This window comes from Mycteria americana, chromosome 6 (assembly GCF_035582795.1).
Source record: "Mycteria americana isolate JAX WOST 10 ecotype Jacksonville Zoo and Gardens chromosome 6, USCA_MyAme_1.0, whole genome shotgun sequence".
Lineage (NCBI taxonomy): Eukaryota > Metazoa > Chordata > Aves > Ciconiiformes > Ciconiidae > Mycteria > Mycteria americana.
The window spans coordinates 4,625,201-4,651,448 of record NC_134370.1 but is presented as its reverse complement, the minus strand read 5'-3'; the positions used below and the strand labels follow the sequence as shown (position 1 = coordinate 4,651,448).

The 26,248-nt window shown below is 52.3% G+C and overlaps 2 protein-coding genes across 4 annotated transcripts in view; one reads left to right on the top strand and one right to left on the bottom strand.

Annotated features, from left to right (window-relative positions):
* The window catches only part of LHPP (phospholysine phosphohistidine inorganic pyrophosphate phosphatase), a 92,960-nt gene extending 83,283 nt beyond the window's left edge, over positions 1-9,677 (top strand). Inside the window, exons 7-8 of one of the 2 annotated variants that reach the window (XR_012776105.1) lie at positions 7,254-7,613; positions 8,677-9,677. Coding sequence is in view for 1 of the 2 variants with exons in the window: in XM_075504381.1 (XP_075360496.1) it covers positions 7,254-7,344 (91 nt within the window). In the remaining variant the exon portion in view is untranslated. Of the gene's footprint in view, positions 1-7,253; positions 8,173-8,676 lie in introns of those variants that run through there. The other variant, XM_075504381.1, reaches the window with a different exon arrangement.
* A 971-nt stretch (positions 9,678-10,648) lies between these two features.
* The window catches only part of FAM53B (family with sequence similarity 53 member B), a 58,019-nt gene continuing 42,419 nt past the window's right edge, over positions 10,649-26,248 (bottom strand). The window contains exon 5 of one of the 2 annotated variants that reach the window (XM_075504375.1): positions 10,649-14,527. In XM_075504375.1, coding sequence (XP_075360490.1) covers positions 14,198-14,527 — 330 coding nt within the window. In that variant the 3' untranslated portion in view covers positions 10,649-14,197. Of the gene's footprint in view, positions 14,596-26,248 lie in introns of both variants that reach the window. The other variant, XM_075504377.1, reaches the window with a different exon arrangement.

Genomic DNA, 26,248 nt, shown 5'->3' with positions numbered 1-26,248 from the left:
TTCCTTTTACTTCATTATTTTGACAAAGCCCCACTTGCGCTGAACCACTTCATAGTTGCAGTTATGATCAGCATTTTCAACCTCCTCCTTGCTGCCCAATGTCATGTCCTGCATCGGATCTTGGTGCTGTGAGTGTTTTTTAAAAGACCTGGCAGAAGACCTGGTAGAGCAAACTGCAGCAGGGACACCAAGCGCTCCCCCATGCACCCATTTTAGCCCTACCAGCACTCTCAGCATCCTCTTCTAAGCAGTTATCTCTGGAATTGTGTATCTGAGCTCATTAGTTAGAGCATCACCATGCAGCCAACTGATGAGAAACAAACAAATTACCACAACACTCCACATTAAATTTTCAGCACGTGTACATTTGAAAAGTACAAGTGTTCACCCCAGGAAGTGCCTTGAAATTCAGAAAAACAAAGATCTCGGGAATGTTTGCTAGCATTTGCCAAGCTTTTTTTTTTATTAAGATAATTTATGCAGGAAGATAACTCCCTATCCCCTCAATCTCAGTATTTTCCTGTATGTTGAGGTATATTGCCTGGAGAAGTGGTGTATCTAAGCCGGTTGGTTCTGCTTAGTTAAAACTGTAGCAGTTTAACATAAACGGGAATGATTAAGAGGTAAGCCCACAGACTTCCTTCAGATGTTAGCAAACAATTTGGCTGTTAATTTTTACCTGTTTGTGGATGCTTGAATTTAAATGAGTTGCAATTAAACACAATTAGCTGTGTGCGCAGTTCTGGGAGGCAAGAGAGGAGCAGTGGAGGATGTTGGTTTGCTCTGACACGGGTTTGCTTTCCTGGAGCTCTTGCAGGCGTGTTGGCCAGGAGGAGATGGCATGGCAAGGTCATCCCTAGAGGCCACCGACTTCTGCAGCAATGTCGAAGGCATCCTTGGCTGCGTGGCTTGTGGTTAGAAGTTTCTGTTGACGGTGCCCACCTCTCCCAGCAAAAGAGTCTTCCCAAATGATGGCAGCAAAGCAAAGGAAGGTTCTGGCTGCTTCGTGAGGACAAACCTTCTGCCCTGGGTCACGCACAGCAGCTCTCCAAAATCAAGTGTTTTAACCACAAAAGCCTCTCTTTCTATTCTGGGGGAGATCTGGGTGTGACATGAGATATGGGGTCCAGGTACGGGGTTCCCTGAAGTTCTGGCAACACTGGGTGCCTTTAGTGGCTTCGGTGCAGGTTTGTCTCTCATCGTAACGTCAGGAAACGTGCTCTACAGCCATTCGTCCAACTGCCCATCAGTGTGCCGTCAGTCACTGTGATTTATTTGGGTTTTCAGTGCCAAACTGATTAAATAGCACATTTCACAAAAATGAGAGTTTCACTCGTGGCACCAACTAAAATTATTGCATCTGTCCAAAGAAACTAGCAAAGGTTACAGTGTCTGTTTACATTCCTCATAAAGAAAATCTTGTTAAACTCTGTCTCACGTATTTTACAGCTGTGGTAAGAGCCCCTGAAGAATACGCTGTCAGGAGAAATGGTTTCAAGCTTTTTTATCTAATTTTATGCAGCAGGAGTATACGCTATTTAATTGGGGAGTTAGTGGGAAGTCTGTGTGGTGACACAGAGAGATCCCTTGTACAAACAGAGGGAGAGTTTGTGCGATGGGTTTTGCTCTCTCACAGAAAGCTGTGCTGCTGGAAAGGTCAGCGATCGTGGGACATGCAGCGTTACAGATCAGGTTTGCCAAATGACTGCAGCTCTGTACGCTGGAATGTGAGATCATTTGTCTTTTTCAAATTAACTTCTGTGCCTTGCTTTGGCCCTGTGTGGTGTTTTTCTTACCTACCCCTATTTTTAAAGAACTATGCAAAAGCTAATTTTAACCTGTGGTACTAATCATGTGTTGATCAATCCCCATCTGCTCCTGTTCTCTGAAGTCAAGTTTTGGCAGGTCTCAGGTTGAGCTAGATTCTGCGGCTGTTTCCATCCCTGTGGCCGTGACTATCCATGTCGGCTACCTCCACTTAGGCTTTTATCTGCTAAATATTTTGTCCACACAGTAATCCAGCTGTTTCCTTTTTGTTCTCCATATGTTTTGTTGGAAATGAGCGCAAGTGGAGGCACTGAGAAACTCATTCCAACCGGTACGTGAAGTTTCCTAGGGCAGTGTGACGTGAGGGTTTGGTGCTCAGACTGGACGCACCCCCTCATTGCTCCCGGTGGGGCGGTTGGCTCCCAGCTCAGCAGGAGACCTCCGGGACCCAGCCGCGTCTTCTCCTTTGCAGATGTTCTGCAGCTCAAATTCCCTTTGCAGAAACGGTCCTGCCATGAGAGTGCCGTTCAGAGCCAGCTGCCAGCAACATCCGATGCCCGCCCCGACCCACAGACTAAACCCAGAATCCCAACTGAAAAAGGTTAACTCAAAGTCTCTGTTTTTAGAGGCATCCTTTTGTGCTGTCCCTAGCAATGCTCTCTTCTACACATACTTGCTTCATTCACTTTAAAGACTCGTAGTAGTTCCTGCAAAGGACTGTGCAAACCAGCGTAGATCCCTTCATCCATCACAGATACTTAACTGCATCTGGGTGAACCGCTGAGAAAATTACATAGCAGGTCGGGGCAATTTGAGACCATTCCTGATAGCTGAGCCTAGGTAGGGAATTTAGCTTGTCAGAAGAGACCTATCTGAGTGGAAACCTGACCCCGACAGTAAGTGAACCTTCTTATTCTTGCAGAAGCTGATTTTTCACTGCCCCTTATGATCTAGGATTTGGTTTTGTGCTTCACCAGGAGGAAGCCATCACTTTCTGCTAGTCAGTAGCCCTCATACCATGCTGGAGCTTCTCTTACCAAGTGACCGAGTGAAGAGTTAAAATTGCAGCGCCAGTTTTCTGCAGCACCCTGCTGCTTCCTTGATGTGTCAGACTGAAGCATTGATCTGAACTAACCAGTTTAGTATGGGCGGAGGATCTGGCTCGGAGCACATGGGGCTATAGATAGCTGCTCAGCTTCTGCAGCACTGACAGTGATAAATGGTCCCTGGGAGAGGAGGATGTTTAGTCATCTCCTGAGGATGATTTGATGAACGTGAGTAACTACCGAGTCTCAAGACCTCTGTCCATGTTGCATCATGCTAAAGATACTTCATACCTTTAATGTGTTGTAATGTAAAGCTCACTTTGGATGGCTTTTTCTTTTGAAGAACATGTTCTCCTAACATTGCCCTGTGCACAGAGGGGCAGGCGCAGATCATGTGTCCCTGAGCCCTCACAACGCGGTAGGGACCGAGAAGGAGCACCCCGGATTTCAGAGGGTCCCTGTGCTAAGCCACTTCTTTCCCTGACCGCTTCATATACCAGCAAGGTGACCACAAAGAGGCAATGTAGAAATGAAGTGCCACATTTCACAGCTGTCATGGCCAGCTTGGGCTGGAAAATGGTATTTGTGTACGCATCCAGGCTGTGATGCTCAACCCCTCCAAGGAGTCCTGCTTTACTGAAGAGAGTGTTTCCCAAGGCTGGAGCTGATTTTTCACAAGCGAGTTTGTGCACTGGCCAAGACTGCCGACAGCTCAATATTCCGGTACAGAATATAATTTTCCGTCATTTTGATATATGTTCTCCTGTGCAACCAGAGTCCCACGTACCAAAAAAAATCAGAAGGAGTTTATCTTAAAGTTAGCTCGATGCCAGTTTATTCTTCAACTGACCTAGCAAATTAAAGATATTTTTAGATTTCTTTTTTAAATTTATTTCTGGAATATGAAAGAGAAAAGTACTAAAAAGTAACCTCCGCTGTCAGTTTTGTGACCCACTGTTGTGATGTCTACCATCGTGCAATGCAAGAAGAGCCATTATCATCAAAAGAGAAGCAAAGCTGAAACCATGAGAGCAAGACCTGCCCTTGGCTGAAGTTTCCACCTGCACCCGGTGGCCCTGTCCAGGGAGGCTTTGACGCACCGAAGCAACGCCCAGGACATCAGGGCCGAGCTCCAGAGCACAGTGCTCTGCTGAAGGGTATCTTAAACCCCTCAGTGACTGAGGGTTTCTCCTGGGAGAAAGCCCGAATGCCCCAGGGGAGCGGCTGGCCTAGAGCCATGGTCTCCACTCCCTTCGGACGGCAGAAGAAGGGCTCATCCTCCAGCCTCTTGGGTTTGCCCACTGGTTTTATGGCAGAGCTCTCTCTTCTGCCTCGCTTCCGGCACCCAGACTTGGGCTCCTGAATTGTTTTGCTGCATTTGTAGCATCGCTCCGTTCCATCGCTCCATTAGTGTTGGGGGTTTATTGCTTGCAGTTTCCCTCTGACAGATGCTTAAAGAGCAATGCTGAGCTGGGGCGGCGGGGGCAAGCATCGCTTGGCTAGTTGGGTGCAGTTGTGTGAGTTACAAAGCCTTCTGCAAGACAACGGAAGAGGCTGCGGGAAACAGCTCTTGGGGTGGCACTGACAGGAATAAAAGCGCCTAGCACAGCCTTAGGAAAAGGCAGGAGAGCAGGGAAGTGTGTTTTATTCCAGGTCTCTGCTTTCCGACAAGAGTTCAGACAATTTTATTTATTGCATTTCCCCCCACTTAGCAGCGATGAGCATATAGGTAATCTGAGACATATGACATGTCTCAAAAGTATAACTCCAAAATGTGCCATGGGCTGAAACGAAAGACACTTTCCAGCCCAGGGGTAGGGATGGCCGATGTGGGGACAGCGCAGTGTCACGGGGGTGCTCCCCATCACGGGAGGGACGCGGGGTCCTGGCTGGAGCCGGGCCAGGCAGGGGAGGCACCTGCTGAACCGCTGGCCTCTGCTGCACCCCGTCTGCTTTAATGGGAGGCATCTGCTGCGTAAGGGCTGCATATTCCTCTCGTTTTCTTCTGGATAATGCCAGTAAAGTATTAGTAAAATGATTGAAACCCTTGTCTCGTGAGCGAGGCTGGCTGGCTGCAGCATGGGTAGCAGAAGGGTATTTTAGGGTTCCCAGCTGTAACCCTATAGGGTATCGGACTGCAAAGCAGAAGAGGAATAATCGGGCTCGGATCAATGATGGGGGTGCAGCAGACAAAAACGAAGCCCGGGTCCACCCCAGCGGTCCCGTGGGGCGGGGGGCAGTTGGGCAACAGGCGAGGGTGAACTCGTAGCTCCTCGGGAGCTAAGGAGGGTTTTAACATTAACCTCGCTGGAGCCAGGAGTTGGTGGCTGGCCAGGCTGTCTGTTGTCATCACGCGTTATTTGGACGAATGGGTAAAAATACCTTATTTCCTAATTTGCTTTACTGCAGTATATATATCTATATACATATATATATTTATATACCCGCCCCTTCCGCAGCACACGTTTAGTGTGTACAGGGCATTTCCTTGATGACTGGTATTTAGCTGCTGAGTTACAGGTGGATTTCTGTATAGTCAGCACAGATATCAATCACAGATTCCTTTTAATAGATCAAAGAGTGCTGTGTAATTGAAAATTTCTTGTAGAAGCATTCGTTTCAAGCAGTTCTTAAAATTTTCTCCTGATGCGTAAGATAGGAAAGAAACGTTTTTCAGGGTGTAAAAGGGAAAGAAGTTTTGTTCATGACTTTTTTTAGATCTCCACTCAAATTAGGGATTATTGACAAGAAATGAGTATTTTACAGTGCTCCCCAAAGGTATTTCTGTATTCGTAAAAGCCTTTTGGTTAAATCAAGGGGTGAGCAATAATTGCCACCTAAGGGATGGATACATACTGGATTTTTACTTGCTTTATATTTGAAGGTTTTTCTCCATTGCATATTATAACTTGCTTTACCTTCAGCAATCTAAATTCTTCTTCAGTTGAGGAAAACCTAAAAACCATCATAATTACTGTTCTTATTGCACCCTAGCCCTGTAACAAGATAGAACTTGGATAATTAAATAAAGACCCATGGAATAATCTTCCACCTTTTAAATAAGACACTTTTATGACAGCCAGCACCAACGTAGAGTCCGTTTCACAGAGCCATCATCCTTGTGCCAGACATGGCTTTGCAGGTGACACAAGGAAAGCTGAATATCGGCGTCTTTTGTTTTTCCTAGTTGCATACTATAACTTTGCAGCAAGTAAAATCTCAAGCAGCGTGGGCTCCCGAAAAAGGCCATGCAAGGAGCTTGTGTAGTCAGATGTGAAGAGCGTGGCTGAAAAACAAACAGAAAGGAAATAGCCCTGGGGAGCTTCAGTGCTGGAACTGAAGAAGTAATTTGGTACTTGTACAGACAAGTGCTCACCAAATTCTGCACATCATAAATAATAATAATAATAATCTCTCTGCCTCCCATGCATCCACTGGGAAATGCATCTTCCCCGCTGAGAAAATGTCCCGTGCTAAATAAAGGTTTGCCCTTTACAGGGAGCAAGAGAGATGGGAGGTGGACGTTAAGGTTCTCATCTCTTTCCCAAAGGAAAGCCATTAAGCATATAAAATACATATGTTTTCTCTTCAGCAGCTGTTGGGCTTCTCAGCCCAAGAGCCATAACAGGACCACAGGGTTTGGAAAATGCCTGCCTCCCACATCTGCCCCCCTCCCCAGCAGCAATGCTGCTGAATCAGTAAAATAGGATTGTGCATCTGCGCCTCATTAGGCCAGTACCTCTAATTAAATCATTGGCAAAAAATGGTTTCAAGCTGCTCTGCTTTGGGGTGGGGACTCACAGTGGAGGGTGTCTGACCCTTTTCATGGCAGCGTCTGAAACCACCACTGTTAGATTTACAAGAAGATGGTGATCCTGCAAAATTAAACCTTGTCAGAGCCTTCCCATTCACTGGAGCTATGTGCAGACCTTTCATGTCTCTAGGTCGGAAGTGAGTTCTTCTTTTCTTTACCTGTTTCTAGAGAAGAACCATGGGAGAATAATTATTTGCACAGTTTCATAAGATCCTAGGCTTGCAGTGAAGTGTCCTCCCAGCGATCCCTGTCTGATACTGCTATTGCCCGAATGAAGAAGTGCCACGTAAAATGCAGTGCGTTAATTTGGATTAGTTAGTTAACGATCTAGATTGTCTTCCATACAAAGCTTTGCAAAGTTTTGCCCAGCTCAGTTGCACAAGGACATGGGATCTACCGTAGCATGCAGGAAAGACCTGCGTATGGGGGAGAGAAGGGAGAAAAGGGGAAAAAAAACTAGAAGAGGGAGGAATGTGAAACCCAGGCTCACCCGAGGGTGCTCCATCCGGGGCCACCTCAGAGCTGCCCTGGGCTCTGTGAGCGCAGCAGCAGCAGGACGGCCGGGGACAGGGGACCTGGTTGGGAGCCCGTCCTTGCTCAGCCATGCCCTTCTGTCTCCTTTGCAGGCCTTGCGATGAAAACCACCCCCACGTGAAGCCTGACGCGTACGTGAACGACCTCGCCGAAGCGGTTGACATTATCCTCCAGCAGCTGTAAAACCGACGGTGCTGTGGGCGACTGGAAGGAACGAGGAGGAGGCCTCGCATGCAGCCCCTCCGTGAGGCCGCTTCGCCCTCTCCCACCTCCATCTGACATTAACAGACCCAGACCCAGCCTCGCCCGGGGTGGTGAACGCCTGCGTTCCTAAATGTTTCATGTAACGGTACTAAAATGATCGACTGACCTCATCAAGGGAACGCTGAACTTGCTGTCCTCCGGCACGTCTTGAGCATCTTCTTCTTGGTGCCGTGCCCCTGCCAGCGCAGGTGAAATCAGCTCTCCCAAAAGTGCCAGGCTCTTCCCCGGCTGGGGCTGAGCCTTGTCTGCCTGAGGGCAGCCCTGAGGCTGGTGAGGGGCTGATGCTGATGCTCAGGGGGACTGTATCCCCTTTAACTCTTTGCTCACACCAGGGACCCAGCCTGGAGGTGTCCGGGTGGGAAACGGGGGACCCAGCACCCCTTCCTGGACAAGCTTTGCTGTTTAACTCACCCTTTCTGTGCCTTTTGGGGTGCCTGAGATGGGATGGGGGATGTCCTTGAGGGGTGATGGAGGCCACCAAGCCCTGGGCTGGGGTGCACTGGCCCAGCGCTGCTCTGCGGGGTCCCGTGCGTGCCTCTCGCTATGGGCGGCACGAAAACCCTGGGGAGGGGGACAGCCCCTGCGCCCTTGGCAGCCGGTAACTGCGTTTCTGCCACGTTTAGCCCCTGTCCGGCACCGCCCCGGGTTAAGGCTTGGGAATCCGGTAACGTTGCGACACATTATGGAATAACCACACCGTCCTGTCGGGAATAAACCTCGTCCTGCAGATCTGGAGCATTTGTCGTTGTGTTCAGTCACCTCGGCGCTGGCAGGGATGCTTAGAGGATTGGAAATGCTTTTCCCTGTCTGGAATAAGCTGGTGAGGGCTGTGGGACCGATGGGCTTTTCCTTCTCTCCGTGGGGGTCTTGCAGGCAGACGTGGCTGGGGGTGGGGGCAGGTTTCCTACCCTTTCCTGTTAGGATCCCAGCCGTGCAGCCGGGGGCTCGCCGTCGGCGTTGAGCCCCACACAGCTCCAGCTCGCCCGCTGGCGGGTGCTCCAGTGGGGAGCATCACGGGACGGCACAGCCGGCATGCTCGGCCCTGCCGTGGGCAACTCGGCTGCAGCCGGTGCTGGCGCTCCTGGCTTTAAGTTTCTAGTCCCAACTGGGAACCAGTGTCTGTAAAGCACCAGCTCCATCAGTCCTCCTGCCACAACTATAAATTCTGCTTTATAAATACGACGTGGAAACGTTCAGCCACTTTCTTTCCTTCTCACTAGTCATTGCTAAACTTTCCTCCAATTCTCCTAGATACCAAAACCACACAGGTATACACCCCTCCCTGACGGCTGTAGCTACCTGAACGGGATGAACCCGGTCTACTCGCTGAACATCCCCCGGGACTGATCCTGTGCCAGCACCGCGTGCCTGCCGAGCACCCGCCGCATCAGTTTAGCCCCCGCTCAGCCCCATCCTGCTGCCAGGGAGCTCCGCACGTGCAGGGCTGGCAAGTGATGCTCCGTTGAGCAGGGATGGGTATGAGATTTCTTTTTTTTTTTTTTCCTACTCAGAATAAGCATTGCTAAAATGAGCGGCTCCCTGCCGCTGGGCATTGCAGTGCTGCAGCAGGTCCCTGGAGTTTGTAGTTTCTCTCACCCGACAGTTGTACAGCGCAGCTATTGCAGCATGCGTGGTAACACCCGGCCGCGCTGCACGTGGCAAGAGCGCGGCGGGGATGGGAGCTCAAACCAGGGAGCAGAATTAGAGATTGGGGGTTGCTCCATCACGTCCTCTGCCCCAGGGGAAGCAGGGGTTGCTCACCTCCACCGACGCTTGCCAGCTTTGCAAGGGTCACCCTTTACAGGCAAAAGTCCCCTTTTAACCAGCGTGTCAGCAGTTCTGCAGCTCCTTGGGTTTTAGGCAAGGCTGTGTGCTTTAGGCTGGAGCGGAATGAGACGGTTTGGGCTTTAACCTGCTTCAGACCTCCCATGGGACCACGGAAAGGTATACAATTCTGCATGTGTTACGTATATTTATATATACATACACTGAGGCAGTGTGCTCTGGCCGCTCTCTGCATTCAGCTGCTGCGCTCTACATTTGCAAGCGGGAGGTAAACAATAATTCCAGTACGTTTCCAGCAGTCCCAACAGCTGAAGACGACCCTGGTCCCTGAAGGACACTGAAGTGATGCTCCGTGTTCCTGGAGCAGCCTGCGAGTGTTGGAAACCCTTGTTTTGCAGAGCTACCAGCTGGCCGCTGAGCTGCACAGCACCCCTTGGGGACAGCGCGGGAAAGCGGGCTAGGAATTAAATTATAATAAAATAAACCACATCTGGGAAAATGACCTTAGTGCAGTATTTTGGTCTGTTTTCATATCTTTTTATCCTCTGGGTAGCGGTTCAGCCAAAGTGTACAGCACTGTGTGCATCCACGCACACGCGAAGGATGCCGCAAACCCTGGTCGAACGTTAGGGCCGTGACGGATCACTGATAATTTCTTTTTTATCCTACGATTCTTCCTTTTTTTTCTATTATACTAAGCCTATCACTTCAATCTGATTAAGTTTAGGCAGATAAACATCCTGCCATCTGTCATGAAACTTTTTAAACTGTTTGCTCGCTTGAGGAAACGCAGCCGTTTTCCTTTCGGGTTTACAAAGGCGTTAGGGATTTATTTAACACCCTGTGTGCCCTTGCCCTGCTGTGGGCTCTTGCCTTGCGTGGGTTTAGATTTTATTTTCAGGGGTGGGTCATTATCTCTGCCCTTAAAAGCATAAGGTGCTACTTGGCACTTAAATGTTGCTTTGCATTTCGCTGTTACCTCTTTGACTGCGTTATGGCTAAGTAACAGCCAGCGTCAGGCTGGGGGGGCCACGGGAGACGTCCCCCCACCACGGGGGATGTATCACATCTGCCTGCACGTGAACATCAAAAAAATGCCCATTTTTCTGGTGCAGCCCAAGGCTGGGACACCCTTACTATTTCTGATGTGGACACCTCGATGGAGGGCCCCAGCTTTCCCAATCCACATCCATTTTTTTGGGACACCCCCCCACCCCCAGCACCCATGGAGATGCCAAGGAGGTGCAGCCAGACCCCCTCCGGGAGAGGAGAGGCACGCGGGGCTCCTGCACCCGCACCCAGCTCTGCCCCGTCAAACCCCAACCGGTGCCACGGCCCGGCCGTTCCGTCCCCGAGGGGCAGCGGCGTCCCCAGCACCCCGACCCCGCCGCAGCGCCCGGCCACGGGGACGGCACAGAGAGGCGAGACGCCGGCCGGGGGTTATTGAACCAGGAAGCTTTATTTACACAGTAAAAGTAACAAGCAATTTCCTGAGACTGAGCTGCTCTAGTGCAATCAAGTCATGGAGGGGTACGCGTGGGCAGCCTCCTCGCCCGCCCGGGGAGCGGGCAGCCTGCACCGGTGGGCACCTCGGGCAGCCCCTCCCCGGGACACGCACATCCCGCTGCGCTTGTGCAATTGCCAGCGAGACTTGGCTACTACAGGTCATAGCTTCAGAAGGCTTTTTTTTTTTTTTCTTCTCCTTCTTCTCTTTTTTTTTTTTTTTTTTTTGGCCATCCTCTTCTTTTGATTTCTTGAACATCAAACCCATAAACGCTGTAAAGCACTGCTACAATCCTATAACATCCTACGTAAGTCTGTTAGCCTGTTCAGCCAGGAGCTTTTCAACAATGCACTTGAAACACAACTTTATTGGCCAAATAGGCTATGCTATAACATGGAAAAAATTACAATCTATTTTACAAATACCTCCTTTTGTCTTTTCTTTCATGTAATCTTTCATAGAACAGGCTCAAAGAGCTGCATCTGCAAACACACAGCAAACTCCCCGTGCGCATGCTAAGACTTTTCCTATTAAAATCCTTTTTTTTTTTTTTTTTTTTTTTTCTTTTTTTCAGGACTCGTACTGATGAACCCTTATTGCTGCTGACACAGCTTGCCGTCATCCTGAAATGGCTGCTGGCCAGACTGGGTCATGCCTTGGACAAGCCACCGAGTCGCTTCACAATAATGAGCCTGTTTTAGCTACCTAGCAAGGAATAACGTCCCTTGTCTGCATATTACTTTAATATCACATTCTGGCAGCTGGCAGGAATTTGCCGGTGGGGGGGTTACCAAAGCGTCTGTGTAATAGGTGAAGTCCTTTCCAAACCAAGAGCAGGGGATGCCCCGCTCTCCCGCTGCGGTCGCTGCGGGCGTAGGGTACGGATCTCCTGATGCCAGGGAGCAACGCCACTTCTGACTTTACAATCAACAGGATGTCCCCTGAATCTGAGGCACGTACTATATTATATTTAATATTTTTAATTACTTTATTTATATATATATTTATATATATATAAATCCACAAATGTTTTTACCTCTACAGAGAGAGAGAGAGGAAAAAAAAAATTTTAAAAGTAAGGCTTTCTTAAACTGAGAATAAGTACATGAAATCATACAAACCCAACAACGAAATACCCAACAGAACACCACCGTGGCCTCAAAACCGTCACTAACTGTAGTCTGTGCCTACGCTAACGTGCCCAGTATAAGGCCATGACTCATTGGAGAAGCGTCTTTAGTAAGGCAAACGGGTTGTGCTGTATGTAAACTGAATGCTACGGCTACGTCGAGTACAGCTGGGTAGTGGTCCATTGGTCACCTTCCTACCGGGGGGTTAGCATGGCACCGGTAGCAGCCCTTGGAAAGAAAACAGAAGCCCTTAGGAATTACAGCCCCGGTGATGCACATGCGAGAGCCCACCCGGAGCTCTGCAGCAGCAGCCGGACATGGATTTGGGTGAATTTGCCCTTTTTCGGTCAGTCGGGAGCCGGCAGCTGAGGAGGTGCCCGTGGCCAGCGGGAGCTGTGCCCCCCGAGAGCGGGGACGCGTCAGTGGTGGGGGGTATCGAGCATCAGGAAGACTCAAAGCTGAGCCCCGTGCTGTGGCTGTGCCGCTGCGGGGGCACGGACCAGAGGGGCGGCCGCAGCCTGGGGAAACGCTGGCGTGGCTGGACCCTCCCAAAACGTCCGAGACGGGCAGTGCCTTGCACCGCAGGAGGGCTAACGGTGAAGCCAGGATGCGTTTTCTTTTAAACGATGCAGCAAGCGCCACTCTAAGAGAGCTGGAGGGTTCTCCAAAATGAAAAGACATCCCTGCCATCCCCTCCCCAAATATTTGGGGCTGGCTCTGCCTGCCAGCACCCGGCCCGGAGGGAGTGGACGTGGCCCCTGCCGCCAGCAAAACCTCTGCGGTGCCAGGACAGGGATAAAGCTATATAACAGCTGATGGGTTCCACTGTGGTGGGAGATGCCACACGCATCCCGAACCACCGCAGAAAAAAGTGCACTAACATAACCAGAAACGATGAATAAAACCTGTACCAGTGGCTCTTAGCCCTTTCTGAGTTACGGACTCCTAAAGCTTTGTCAACGGGCGTGCTGAACCCCGCTAAAAATGTCATGTCTTCAATTGCTGTTGGTATTAATGACTTTTTTTCCTTTCTCACTTTTGCAGAGCTCGGGAACTAAACCCTGAGCTTGAGGGAACCTGCAGAAGATGCTGGAAGCCACTCGTACAGCTTTCCTAGAGCTTTAAACAAACAAACAAACCAAAAAAAAAAAAAAAGAGGGAGAAAAAAAATATATGTGTCCTTCTAAACCTGTTAGGAAGTGGACTGCTTATTTTTACCAAAGAGAATTCATATCGTACAAACATAACGGTCACCACTTTATCTGTGCTTAAAAAAGGCACAGGAAGAGCAAAAGCTTTCAGTGCTGCTACCTGGATTTTCAGCCTTTCGCCAGCTGATTTTTGTCAAGTAACCCCGCGGCATGCCTTGGGCCTGCAGCCCCTTCACAGTAAGACAGAGCAAAAAAAAAAAGAGGGTGGCGGCCGTGCCTCGGTAGCAAAGAGGGCACAGCCGCGGGTAAATGGGTAAATGGCCCGGCCTCACTCAAAATCGGGTGTTGGGAACCCGAGCGAGGGCGGCACCAAGACTGTTTGGGGCTTTTTCCCGACGGGTTTGAGAGAGGGGACGGGGAAGGAAAAAAATAGGGAAGAAAGGCATTTGAGCACCCTCGGGCAGCGCCTGCCGAGCGCTGCTGTGGGTGCCGCCCCGCGTTGGAGCTGTGTGGGCTGGGGGTCCCTTTAATTCCTCATCAGGAAAAGGAAAATTAAAAAAAAAAAAAAAAAAAAAGAAGTAAAAATCCAGCTCTTACCATTATTAAATTTAAGCAAAACACTTCACTTGTGATTTCCTTCTCACGGCACTGCCAGGGATGTGGGGGGCGAGGGGGGTGCCGGGGCCGCGCGGGATGCGGCAGGGGAAGAGGAGCGGCAGCCGCCCCCGCAGCCGCCAGCCAGCGCTGCGTTTGCACATCTCCACGTTCTGGTTTTCCCCGCTTTTCCAGTCCCGTGGGTGGTGGTTTCTCCTTGCGCACCCCCTAATAAACAAGCGCGGGTGGGCCCCGGGGGAGCGTGGCTGGCCCCATCAGCTCCAACCCCACGTTGGCAAAAGCCGATCACTCGCTACATGCGAGTCTTTTGGCGATCCCTGCGCCTGGTTTCCCCAGTCGGACAGGCAGTTTCCTCCGACTAGCTGATATCTGGCTACAGTAGTTACAAAGAATTTCAAGATTTACACGCGCACGCACACAAATTGCTCTAAATACCTGATGAAATTTTGGCAAAGCTGCTTCGTCCCCTCCAGCTGGCAGGAGGGGAGCAATGGCAGGACCCCGCAAGCCCCGCGCTGGCGGCGGGGAGCCCTCCACGGCTCTGCTGGCAGCCCCCCGACCCCGGGGCGAGAGGACCCGCTCCCTCCTCAGTTGTTTTCTATCTGCTCGATATCTATCTCGCCGTCCAGCTGGAAGAGGCTCTCGGCGCCCGTCCCGCCGCTCCGCCACGCCGCCCCGTCCTCCTCCTTCCCGCCACCCTCCTCCTCCTCCTCGCAGGAGAGGTCGTCCCTGCTGGCCCGGCACTCATCGGCCCGTGAGCGCGGCGGCTCCGGCACCGGGGTGCAGGCGGGGGTCCTGCCCGGCATCACCTCCGGGGAGCGGGGGGCCGCGGTCCATGGCTGGGGGCCGGGGAGCCGCTGGGAGCCGTCCTCGGCTGCGGTGCTAAGGCAGGTAAGGCTGTTGAAAGTCTGGCGGTTCTGCAAAGGCAAGGGGAAAGAGGCAGCTGAGACAGGCGCGGGGACGGGGACCGGAGGGAATGCTGAAGCTGGGCTGGAAGTTACACCAGGTGAACCGAGAGTCCCCCCGACCCCCAAACCTGCAAGCCCCCCCGTCCCAGCAGAAAGCAAGTGGATCACTGAAACACCCAGCCTGTGGCCGCCCGGTCCCCGGGAGCTGGGCAGCCGCCGCGGACCCCGACCTCCCCACGGCAGCTCCTGCGGCTCTCCCACCCCTGCAACAGGCGACGCATCGAAAACATCCCCATCCCGGTCCGGATCGGCCCCATCACCACCTCCACCCCACGCACATCCCAGTCGCGCGTGTAAGGCAGTACAGAGCTGTTCTGCCAAAAATAAATGAATGTTTCCAACAGCTCCATTTATTAAACTAGCTAAGAGAAACTTCAGCCCCTTCTTTAAGCAGCTGGAGCTCAGGTGCTGCTAAACCCTCGGCTGTGACGGCTCGTGGCTGTCCTCCCTGAAAGGCCACGCGAGGTCAGTTCTCCGTCCCTTGTCTCTCTAAAGAAGAGGCTCCACGGCTGGTTGCCTTGGCCAAAAACCTGATTTAGTTTATGTACTGTCACCTCTTCAAAACAGTTTCAAACTCCGACAACGACGAGGAGCTCGCAAGCATTCGAAACCCTTTGCATGGGAGATGCCGTCTGACCACGAGCGTGCTTACCTGACCGGGCATGCCTTTTACCCGAGTTGTTTTTTAAAGGAGCAAATTAAATCCTAATTAGTGAATGCCAATGGAAATAACGTGGCCATCCCGCTGGCTCTGAGCAGGAGAAGACCCTGGAGCATCTCAGCGGCTTACGCAAGCCTCTCGCAATGCCTGCGATGCTGCGCTGGCTCCGCAGACGCCTGGCCCGGCCACGTCCCACCCGATGGGCCGGAATGTGCACCCAATAAATACCCGGGGGGAAGGCAGCCCCCCCGCTAGCTGAAGATCCTCAGCTGATCTGCGGCCCCCGAATCCTCAGAAACCACACTGATAAATAGGTACGAGCACACGAGCGTCCGGCGCTCCCCTCCGCCTTACGTTTGCCTTTCCTGATGTGGGATTTACGTGCAGTATGAAACCTGAAGCGTATTTGCAATGCAGCAGGGCTCCGGGTTAGGAGATTCCTCGCTTTTAAAGATCCCCGTCTCCGGGGAGGCTTTTTTTAGTGTCGGCTGAAACCTCCGTGGTGAGAAGACCGCAGCATGGGTACAGGGCTTACGTTTTGGCTGTAGGCTGTAGGAGATGGGCACATGAAGCAAAACTACTGTAAAGGAGAAAAACTACACTCCGTGGTAAGTTACGGGTAGCACATGCCTTGGTGGAAATGTGGGTCAGGTGGGATTCCCCAGAGGCTTCACCAGCGCCTGGCATCAAGTCAGTATTTTCTTGAACGAGCTGTCTGGTGGGCTGAAATCTGCAAAGACAGGCGCCGGCAGCTCTTTGAGAGTCCGGAGCAGCAAGAAGTTGGTAAGTCCAGACAAGGTGACCTCCGAGGAACACTTTAGGACAAGTAGGGTTTAGGCTGGAGACAGCAAGCGGGGGCTGTAGGAGGGTGTATTGCGTTTCCAACAATAAAGATCCTGCTGAAGATTTCCAAAAGCTGCAAAATCTCACCACCAGAACCCGTTAATATAGGTTAGACAAAATGTCGTTAAACTAACATGGATGTTGGGTTGCCTGGGGATAGCAGGAGGGTGTAGGAGAGCTCTGTGGCTCTCTTGCACTCGTGTACCTGGGCGGAGGCAAACACCATGCTGTTTCCGTCACACGCTCGCTCCAAGAGCCGGGGCCAGACTGAAGCTGGAGTAACCAGGAGCGTCGGTACCGGCAGAGTCCGCCGTCGCACGGTTCATGACCAAACACGCAGCCTGAAGACAGAGCCTTGCTCCAAACATCCCCACCAACATTCCTGGGGAATTTATGCACATTTGCTTGAGGTGTTTTTCTTTCAAACCCAGGTAAGCTGGGAGGAACTCCACCAAAATAACTTACCCCAGGCTCTAAATGAAGCAAAATCATCCTTTTACGTATCCCCTGAGGGATGCAGGTCAAAGCCCCACCTACTTCACACTCCAGTCATTTCTTAAGAAAGCCAAGGTGCTTGTGCTGAATTCGTACCCGCGGACCACACGTTGCTGAGAGGCTTTGGGCACTGTGCTAAATGACGCACCACGGTAAAACGAGTTCTTGCAGGAGATGACACACAGGCTGTTGTATCTGAAAGGAGACGTTCCTGCTGCCCAAGGAGGAGTTGGCCACTGCCCAAGCTGGGGAGCTACATTTCACACGGCCTTCAGTCTCTGAAACCTTCCCAAAACCTACAAGCCCCAAGCCCATGTGAAAAACCAGGCATTTATCCTCTAAAAACCCAACTGCACCCAGTCCCCACGTCATCCTTCTCCTATTTTTCAAATACAAGCCGTGCCTCTCCATGTGGTCTGTCTTCTGGGTGCTGAATGCGTAAGAGCTTCAAGCAGAGATCTGCACATTGTGGTTAATGGACAACTTGTAATTACCCCTGCACTTGGAGAAGGCCTGAGGACATAAGAGAAACATTTTCTAAGTACTTACAAAAATTTGCAAGCATATTTCCAAAAGTGATTTAGGTACTTGAAAGCCCAAGTCTCCTGAAAGTCAACAGCCCTCTCAGAAGTGCAAATCCTTTCTACAAACAAAACTCTGGCACTTCTGAGAACGTTACTTTTTCTCCTTCTGCTAATCGAGCTCATCTCCTGGCTCCGGCACTTCCCTGGGCTCGGTACGCAGGCGCGGGTGTGCCGGGCTGCTGTGGGTGGGCTAGAGCATCCTGCGAGGATGGAAGGTGCTCCATGCACTTCAGAGAAGGACATGGGCAATGCCTGTAACGATGGATGAAGGAGGATGCAACCTGGAGAGCAATTAAACACGTCCACAGCACGCTCTTCCCATCCAAATGAAAAGTGTTTCCAAGCCTGGACACATCTCGGAGAACAGCCATGAACGCACTTGACTTTCAGGGAAATTTTGCATTTTATTGGACTTTGGCAAGATAATCAAGCCAACAGCCTCATTTTCTCTGCTCAAATCCACACATGCTGCAACCCAACATTTTCCACATACAGCCTTGAGTCGTTCCCGGTAATATTTTTACCTTCCCTGTAAGAGGATGGAAAAACCCTTCCAACGGCCCCGCAGTGCTGCAGCGGCTGCTCGTGGACGAAGGCCACGTGCGGGTGCCGGCTGGAGGCACTCCCTCTGACGCAGGTCTGCCGGTGCTCGGCTCGGAAAGCAAGTTTTCACAGGCACCGACTGCCACGAAATCCCACGCCCCACCTTCCCGGCGGGGGGGGGACGGCTGCCGCGCGGCCGGGGTCAGCGCTGTAAGGGTGCGGGGAGGGACGTTTTGGGGAAAGGTCCCCCCAAGATGGTGATAACCGAGCCAGCATCGCCTGTGCTGGCCGTGGAGCCACGGCGGATCAGCCACGACCATCAATGCAGCATCTGTTCTTAACCCATCAGGAGGTTTTTTGCTCATTTCTTATTTATTGGGTGAATTTAGCATGTGCTGAAGTGCTGAGCTGGCAAAACCGGGCAGTCAAGTCCTCTATTGATATCGGCCAAAGAGCAGTTTTGGGGGCACAATGCGGTGCTTGTTCCCCATGGCCAGGCAGCCCTGGGCCCCCTCCGAGCCTCTCCACAACCTCCGAGCCTCTCCACAACCTTTTTCTGCCCCTCAGCGCCAGACCGAAAGGGGTAGCAAGCATCCCAGCTGCTGTTGATCTCGAGGAAACCATGGGAATCCAGACATCCTCCCGGATCTGACACGGGTGGCTTTTGGGAGATGCTTGTGGCCATCCTGACTTCAGCCAGCGAGCATCAGTAACGTACCTTCCACCCAAAACACTTTTTGCTCACAACCGCAATAACCCATTTCTGACCATTTGAGGTGCTGGTTTGTCTTCCCCCGCCTCTCCCCGAAGCTGCAGCAATCCAGCATGCCGGGCAATCCCTCGGGGAGAGGAAGAAAAGGAGACGTTACTAAAGCAAGCACCTGAAAAATAATTTAAAAATACAAATAACAAACCCTGGGCCACTCGGAACGAGCCACAGGGCTGCCAGCCGACCTCCAGAGCAAAGCCCTTGCGTGTGGAGACCAAGCCCAGGCCCCGTCTCCTTCCCACAGGGCTCTCGGGATGCTCCGCACCACGTGGGGACCAAGGCTAAACGCCAGGCAGGCTGCGGGAACTGACTCACCCCCCACATCATCCTTTTCTGCAGGTTTTTCCTCTCCTTCAGGCTGTGTCCCCGCGGGGGACGGGGGCTGGAGGCCGGCAGCCCCGACAGCGAGTGAGCTGGAGCAATCCCTCAGCAACATGTCTTCGTATAACTCTTCCCCTCGTAAAATACCCAGCTGTGAGCTTTTCCCTGAAACACGGCCCTGCAAACACGGTGGATCTGCTAGAATAAATATTAGCAGGACCGTGATCCCCGTGATGATCACGGCTTTTGCACAAACACTTTTTTTTTCTCCACCCTGCCAGGTGATTGCCGCAATTTTCCCGGGGAAGGTGCAATGCTACAAGCTGTCAGCACCACCGGCCCTACCTACCAAGCTGTCATCGCCTCCCGTTAGCACACTGGGCTACAGTTGCTTCATAAAGCTGAAAATAACCCGGTGCCAGAAGGAAAGGGGGAAGCGGGCAGCGAGCGGTGCTGCTCCGTGCGGGGACGACGCGGCTCTGCCAGCCCTGCCCGTCCTGCACCGGCCGGCAAAGTCACCTCTGCTGGGGACTTCTCTGCCCGGCTCGGGTTTAAATCACTCTCGGAGGCAAACTGCTGTAAAATACCTTCAGCCTGGGTTGTTATCTGCTGCTTTGGTCGTTGGCATCACGGCAAAGTCCCACCTGGCACTCGTGTCACGGAAAGTGCTCATGCATGCTGCCAAGGAGGACGGCTGGGTGCTCGCAACGAGAAAACGGGTTTCCTTTGGTTTTAAAGCGCTACAGAACTTCATTATAACGCTGCTGTTATCCAGGCCAGGCACGTACACACACGCACAGTGCTCTCCCCCACTTTTAAGGCACCCACAATCTTCTCCAACTCCATCCTCAGGTTGGTGCTCCCCAGGCTGTTTTCCCGGGGAGGGGGAAGCGGAGGAAGGGAGATGGGGAGGGAGCTGCACCGGGCAGAGCAAGGAGATCTGCTTCAGGGACTGCTCGGCCCTGGGGCTGGAATAACCAACCTCTCCTCTTCGTAACCACGAGGAGCATCTCGGGAGCTTTGCCAACAGCCCCAGGCTGCGGCACAGGCTGCTGTGCACGTTACTGGCTCGGTGGATGCCCCAGACAGGTCTCACCAGCACCTCGCTTGCAGCTGCTTGGCCTCCCCAGAAAGCGGGAGACGTGGCTGTCTCGCCCGGAGCAGCGCTGGCCACCGCTGCCGCACGCAGCTCGGCAGCACCGGCTTCCAAGATCAACACTGCCATCGGGGGGGGGGGGGATGTGGGTCTTACACCGACCCTGTCCTCCCGCAGGAAGAGCCTCCGAGCGATGAATGAAGTGTCGGGCAAGAAACGACTGAAATACCTGAGGAAGGAAAACACAGGAGGCGGTTATGGGGTCTGTGAAATGCAAACGGAGCTCGTGTGCCTGGTGCAGAGCCGCAGCTGGGTTACACGCAGTGGTGCCACGTCAGGGAGCTCCAACTCGTCCGCTGTTTTAGTTGTTTTTTTAGATTTTATCTATGGAGGCATTGAGTAATTTGCAGGCAGCCCTGCAGCCTTCGTCGGGCCGACGTGCCACGGAGCGTGCCTGCAGCAGCATCCCCGTACGGAGGGGATGGCTCCCCGCGCTGCTCCCGGCGGGTACCACGATGCTGCCCTTGTTTTCGGGGTCTGCCTTCCCTCCTCTTCCCCTCCTCATCCGCTAATGAAGAGCAATATTTACATAGCCCCGATCCTAATTTTGCAATAACAGGCACTGGCGCTTAGATGGTGTGTTGGAAGTCTACAGCTTTAGGAGATAATTTTGCTTTTATTCTGTTTGGTGTGAAAAACAGCTTTCATGAGCAGGCTCAGAACTATCCATTATCCTACCGAGACGCTTCACACCACAGTATTAAAAAAACAAACCCAAAAAAGGCAAGAAGGAGGCTTTAAGTCATTGATATTAGCGCTGCATTTGGATCCTGTAGAGGTAATTTGGTTTTACTCGCAGTTTTGCTCTTGCCTTTGGACCTCTCTAGCTGCCCCGACAACAGTGAGGATTTTTAGTGGGTTTTCCCAAATGCAAAAGAAAAAGCTGTTATATCACCCACCGATGGGAACCCCCCCGGTGCTACAGAGCCCCAGGGAGACGCTGGAGAGACGTATCCCAGAAATCACAGAGAAACACAGCAGGCATGGCTATGCATGGAATCAGAGAGCAGTGATGCTCTCCGGGGCTCGACCGTCCCACCCGTGCACAGCATCCCGCAGCATCCTGCACGCGGGCTCGGTCCCAGCGCAGCCTCCCGGCCCGTTCCCATTCATAACGATAACCAGAGGAAATCCTCATTTCTTGCCCAGAATAAATATTTTCCCTAACAGACACTGAACCCTTCGCTATGAGCTGGAGGAATCCATTCGCTCAGACAGGTCATCAGGCAGCCCCACCAGCGATTACTGTGTATTTATTTATTTCCAGGTTGCCCGTCCCTCCTGTGCCCATGTCCTGGTTTCAGCTGAGACAGAGTTAATTTTCTTTATAGTGGCTGGTATGGGGCTACGTTTTGGATTTGTGCTGAAGACAGTGTTGATAATACAGAGATGTTTTAGTTGTTGCTGCACTGGTCAAGGACTTTTCAGCTTCCCGTGCTCTGCCGGGTGCAGAAGAAGCTGGGAGGGGACACAGCCAGGACAGTTGATCCCAACTGCCCAAAGGGACATTCCACACCATATGGCGTCATGCCCAGTATATAAAGCTGGGGAAGAAGAAGGAAGGGGGGGGACATTCGGAGTGATGGCGTTTGTCTTCCCAAGTCACCGTTACGCGTGACGGAGCCCTGCTTTCCTGGAGATGGCTGAACCCCTGCCTGCCCATGGGGAGGGGTGAATGAATTCCTTGCTTTGCTTTGCTTGCGTGCGCGGCTTTTGCTTTCCCTATTGAACTCTCTTTATCTCAACCCTCGAGTTTTCTCACTTTTACTCTTCCGATTCTCTCCCCCATCCCACCGGGGGGGAGTGAGCGAGCGGCTGGGGGGGCTTAGCTGCCGGCTGGGGCTAAACCACGGCAGGCTAAACCAGGCCTTTCGCAGCCTCCCCAGCCTCTCCTCTGCACCCCAGGAGGCCAGAGGCCGCTCCCTGCGCGGCAGAGCGTCCCTGGAGCATCGCAGGGCGCTCGCGCTGACGCGCTCGGAGCTGCTAGCAGAGACGGCGGCACCGCGGCCGGGCTGCTCTCCCGACCACGCTGTTGCAACGCCGCGGATTCAGCTGGAGTGGTTCTGGCCTGAGCAACGGTGAGCCTGAACCCGGCTCGTCCCCAGAGCTGGCAAAACTTCAGGGTCTGGAGAGGCTCATCTTTGGGGGAATTCAGAGATGCCGGTATTTTGACTTGTCCCAAGTTAGAAAGAAACATCACTAATATGGATTTTTTTTTTTTTAACCGACATTTTTTGAGAATCTCAGCCCTATTCCATTTTCATACTATTTGCATCATTTTCAGTACAGAAGTAATATTTCTATTCTACTATCGTGGTCTCACTTCATGCCCTAAATTATAAAGCAAGACCTTATAGAAATTAAAACCAAACTTCCAAAAATCTCTCATTCAAGTCCTTTAGCAAAACGCTTTCTGAAACTCTCCCCATTCACTGAATCAGCCCGTGTCAGTGCAAACCTGCTCCAGCTGAACACTTCCACCTGGCTTCTCCCGCTGTAATTCACGTAGATGAATTATATGCACCAGCAGATGCCCGGCGTTACGTCCCACACCAATCTTGTCACCAGCACGGGGACAGTGTCACCTCATTGACACCACTGCCCTGGCAGTGACACGAAGCCTGTATTTGCACCAGCACTTTGATTAATACATGTCCCAAAGTGCTTGAGACAAATAGGTGACTCCCCGTTGCGATGATGTTTCCCACAGCATTCCCACAGCATATTTTTTTCCCACAGCATTCTCCTGGAGAAACTGGCTGCTCATGGCTTGGACGGGTGTGCTCTTCGCTGAGTAAAGAACTGGCTGGACGGCCGGGCCCAAAGAGTGGTGGTGAATGGAGTTTACTCCAGTTGGCGGCCGGTCACAAGCGGTGTTCCCCAGGGCTCTGTGTTGGGGCCAGTTCTGTTTAATATCTTTATCAATGATCTGGACGAAGGGATCGAGTGCACCCTCAGTAAGTTTGAAGATGACACCAAGTTGTGCGGGAGTGTTGATCTGCTGGAGGGTAGGAAGGCTCTGCAGAGGGACCCGGACAGGCTGGATCGATGGGCCGAGGTCAATTGTATGAGGTTCAACAAGGCCAAGTGCCAGGTCCTGCACTTGGGTCACAGCAACCCCATGCAACGCTGCAGGCTTGGGGAAGAGTGGCTGGAAAGCTGCCTGGCAGAGAAGGACCTGGGGGTGTTGGTTGACAGCCGCCTGAATATGAGCCAGCAGTGTGCCCAGGTGGCCAAGAAAGCCAATGGCATCCTGGCTTGTATCAGAAATAGTGTGGCCAGCAGGACTAGGGCAGTGATTGTGCCCCTGTACTGGGCACTGGGGAGGCCGCACCTCGAATGCTGTGTTCAGTGTTGGGCCCCCCACTCCAAGAGAGACATTGAGGGGCTGGAGCGTGTCCAGAGAAGGGCAACGGAGCTGGGGAAGGGTCTGGAGCACAAGGTTGATGGGGAGCGGCTGAGGGACCTGGGGTTGTTCAGCCTGGAGAAAAGGAGGCTGAGGGGAGACCTCATCGCTCTCTACAGCTGCCTGAAAGGAGGCTGTAGAGAGGTGGGGGTCGGTCTCTTCTCCCAGGTAACAAGAGATAGGACGAGAGGAAATGGCCTCAAGTTGCTCCAGGGGAGGTTTAGACTGGATATTAGGAAATTTTACTTCACTGAAAGGGTTGTCAAGCATTGGAACAGGCTGCCCAGGGAAGGGGTTGAGTCGCCATCCCTGGAGGTATTTAAAAGCCGTTTGGATGAGGTGCTGAGGGACACGGTGTAGTGGTGGGCTTGGCAGTGTTAGGTTTACGGTTGGACTCGATGATCTTAAAGGTCTTTTCCAACCTATACGATTCTGTGATTCAGTGGTTCTGTGATATCAATGCAGCAGGACACTGTGTCCTCCACGCTGAGGAGGTGCAGAGCGGGAGAAACTGCAGTGATGAAGAAGTGGGATGCCTGCAGATGTGGAGCATCTCATAGCTTCAGCAGCGCCGTTAAAGAAACCACCAGCTAGTAAAGGCATAAAATCATATCGTGGATAACCATAAATCCAGAATTTATGGAAAGGCGGCGCTGCGGTGTGTAAACCTGGGACATCAAATGCGAGGCAGGAGGTGCAAGGGTGCACCTAATCCCAAACAGTTCCCGATGCCAGCATCTCACCTCCCGCAACACATAGGGAGGAGGCTTAGTACACAGTGACTAATTTAAGGGGATGATGGTAGCCTGCTTTTCCCCAGGCATCAAATTAATGTTGGGTTGGATTAAAAATGTGAGGGGAGTAAGTGATCTGGAGTCATGTACCCATAACTGCTCCTAAGGGATCATTTCCTAAGTGGGTGCTCGATGGCTGGGGTTGCTCCCATCTTGTCTTGGCGGGGAAAACCCACCGAGTATCTCCCCAGCCCGGACACAGCCTCTGGCTCGGTTTTTCCAAGCTCAAGCTGGGACCTGGGGCCCTTCCCTCTGGAAAGGGGACCTGGCGACGAGCAATGGCTCGTGCGGTGATTTATGGAGCGCAGGTGGAACGTGGCAAGTCACCGTCCTCCAAATAACATCTTCAAAGCGCTGAGCGGATACCAATTGATCCCTACACCTCCAACGCGAGGCAGGCGGCAGCCCCACGGTGAAAACAGGCAGAAAACCCAGGGAGCAGGCGGTAAAACCACCCGAGCTGGACACACCGAGGGCAGGGCAGACCCCCGCACGATGCACGGGTGCTACCCAGGGCAGCTGAGGCCACCTCCCATCACAGGCACCTGCACCCACCGTCGCACCCAGCACCGTGGCCTCCTGCAAATTGAATGCAGAGTTGGAGTGCACATCACTTTTCTGACACAGTCTCCGCTTCAGGCTAATCTTGAGCATCTTTCTCTTGAAAAGAAAACTGAACTGCCCTCCTGGTTTATTTACTGCTGCTTTCTGAAGTGCTTTGGGAGAGTTTTGCAAGGCAAGAGACTCCCAAGTGACTTCTGACCATCACCACTAAAATTTGGCGTTGAAAAAATATTTTCTACAAAACCACCAGCTGCCCAGGAGGCCACGGCCACGTTTCCCGGTGCCCAAAAGAGCCGTTCCCAGTGCTGCACTGGGCTCAGCCGCAGATCCACGATCTGCACCCTGCTCCATCCTTCGAATGCCTCCGACATCCCCTGGCAGGAGAAGGTGTGATCGATGAAGCACCTTCGAGGGGAGAAAAACCCGACCACCGCCTGCAAATCCTGCCATTGCTGCATGCACCTGAACCGTGGGAGGGAGCAGCAAGCCTGGAAATCTCCTGGAGTGCTGGGGTTTGGGTGTTTTTTTTTAAAAACAGCATGAACAACCACTTTTGGTTGCTGCTTTTGAGCATGTCGATTCATTCAAGGATGAATCTCTGTGCTTTATCAAAGCTGTTCTTTGGGTCCACGTAGCGTACAAGCCCGGGCACCGGAGGGTTAAACAGCACGTGGTGAATCAGATGCGCGTCTTCGGGATACAATCAGATTTTGTGTGCGTTTGGGACGGACACTGCCAAGCTTTGTTTGTGTTTCCAGCCTTGTCCTCCCATGAGTGGACAAGGGGACAACACCCGACCCCGCGTCCCTGGACCCCCGCGGCGGGATGGAGCCGGGAGCAGGGGACGGAGCCGGGAGCAGGGGTGGCAGGGCATGGTCCTCGGTACCGCCGGGCCCTTGGGCACCCGGATCCCCCTCACCCCGGCAAGGGATGCTGCCGGAAGAGCCCGTCCACACGCACAAGTCCCGACCCATGCTGGAAAAGTGATTTCACGGCAGAAACTCCCACATCCCTGGGCATGGCCCGTTTCTGCTTCCACGGCTGAGTTTATTTTCAGCCCATTGTGTTTGGTGAGTCACAAATTTATAACTGGGGCAGATGGGACCGTTTCGACTGTAAAATCAAAACAATGGATGTCGTTGCATTACACGTTATTGCTATTAAAAGCTCTGTCGGGTAACTAAAATAGAGCCTGCTACAATAAATCACCTCCTACGAGCATCCTCTGGCTATACCGAAGTACCTTGCCTGAAATGGTCACTCCAGAGCAGCACCAACAAATCAGCCTTTTGTCGGGAGATGGATGGTTTTTGTCGGGAGATGGATGGTTTTTGTCGGGAGATGGATGGTTTTTGTGTGCTACTTCGGGCAGCGATATGAGCCGGTACCTAAGAGCAAGGTTTTATTGCTGTGGGTAGCACCCAAATTACATCCCACCCGAGCCGGCACGGCCTCAGGAGCTTACGGACAGGGGTAGGTGAAAAAATGCATTGCCTTCATTTTTCCATTTGGGAAACTCAGGCAGGGAACCTCT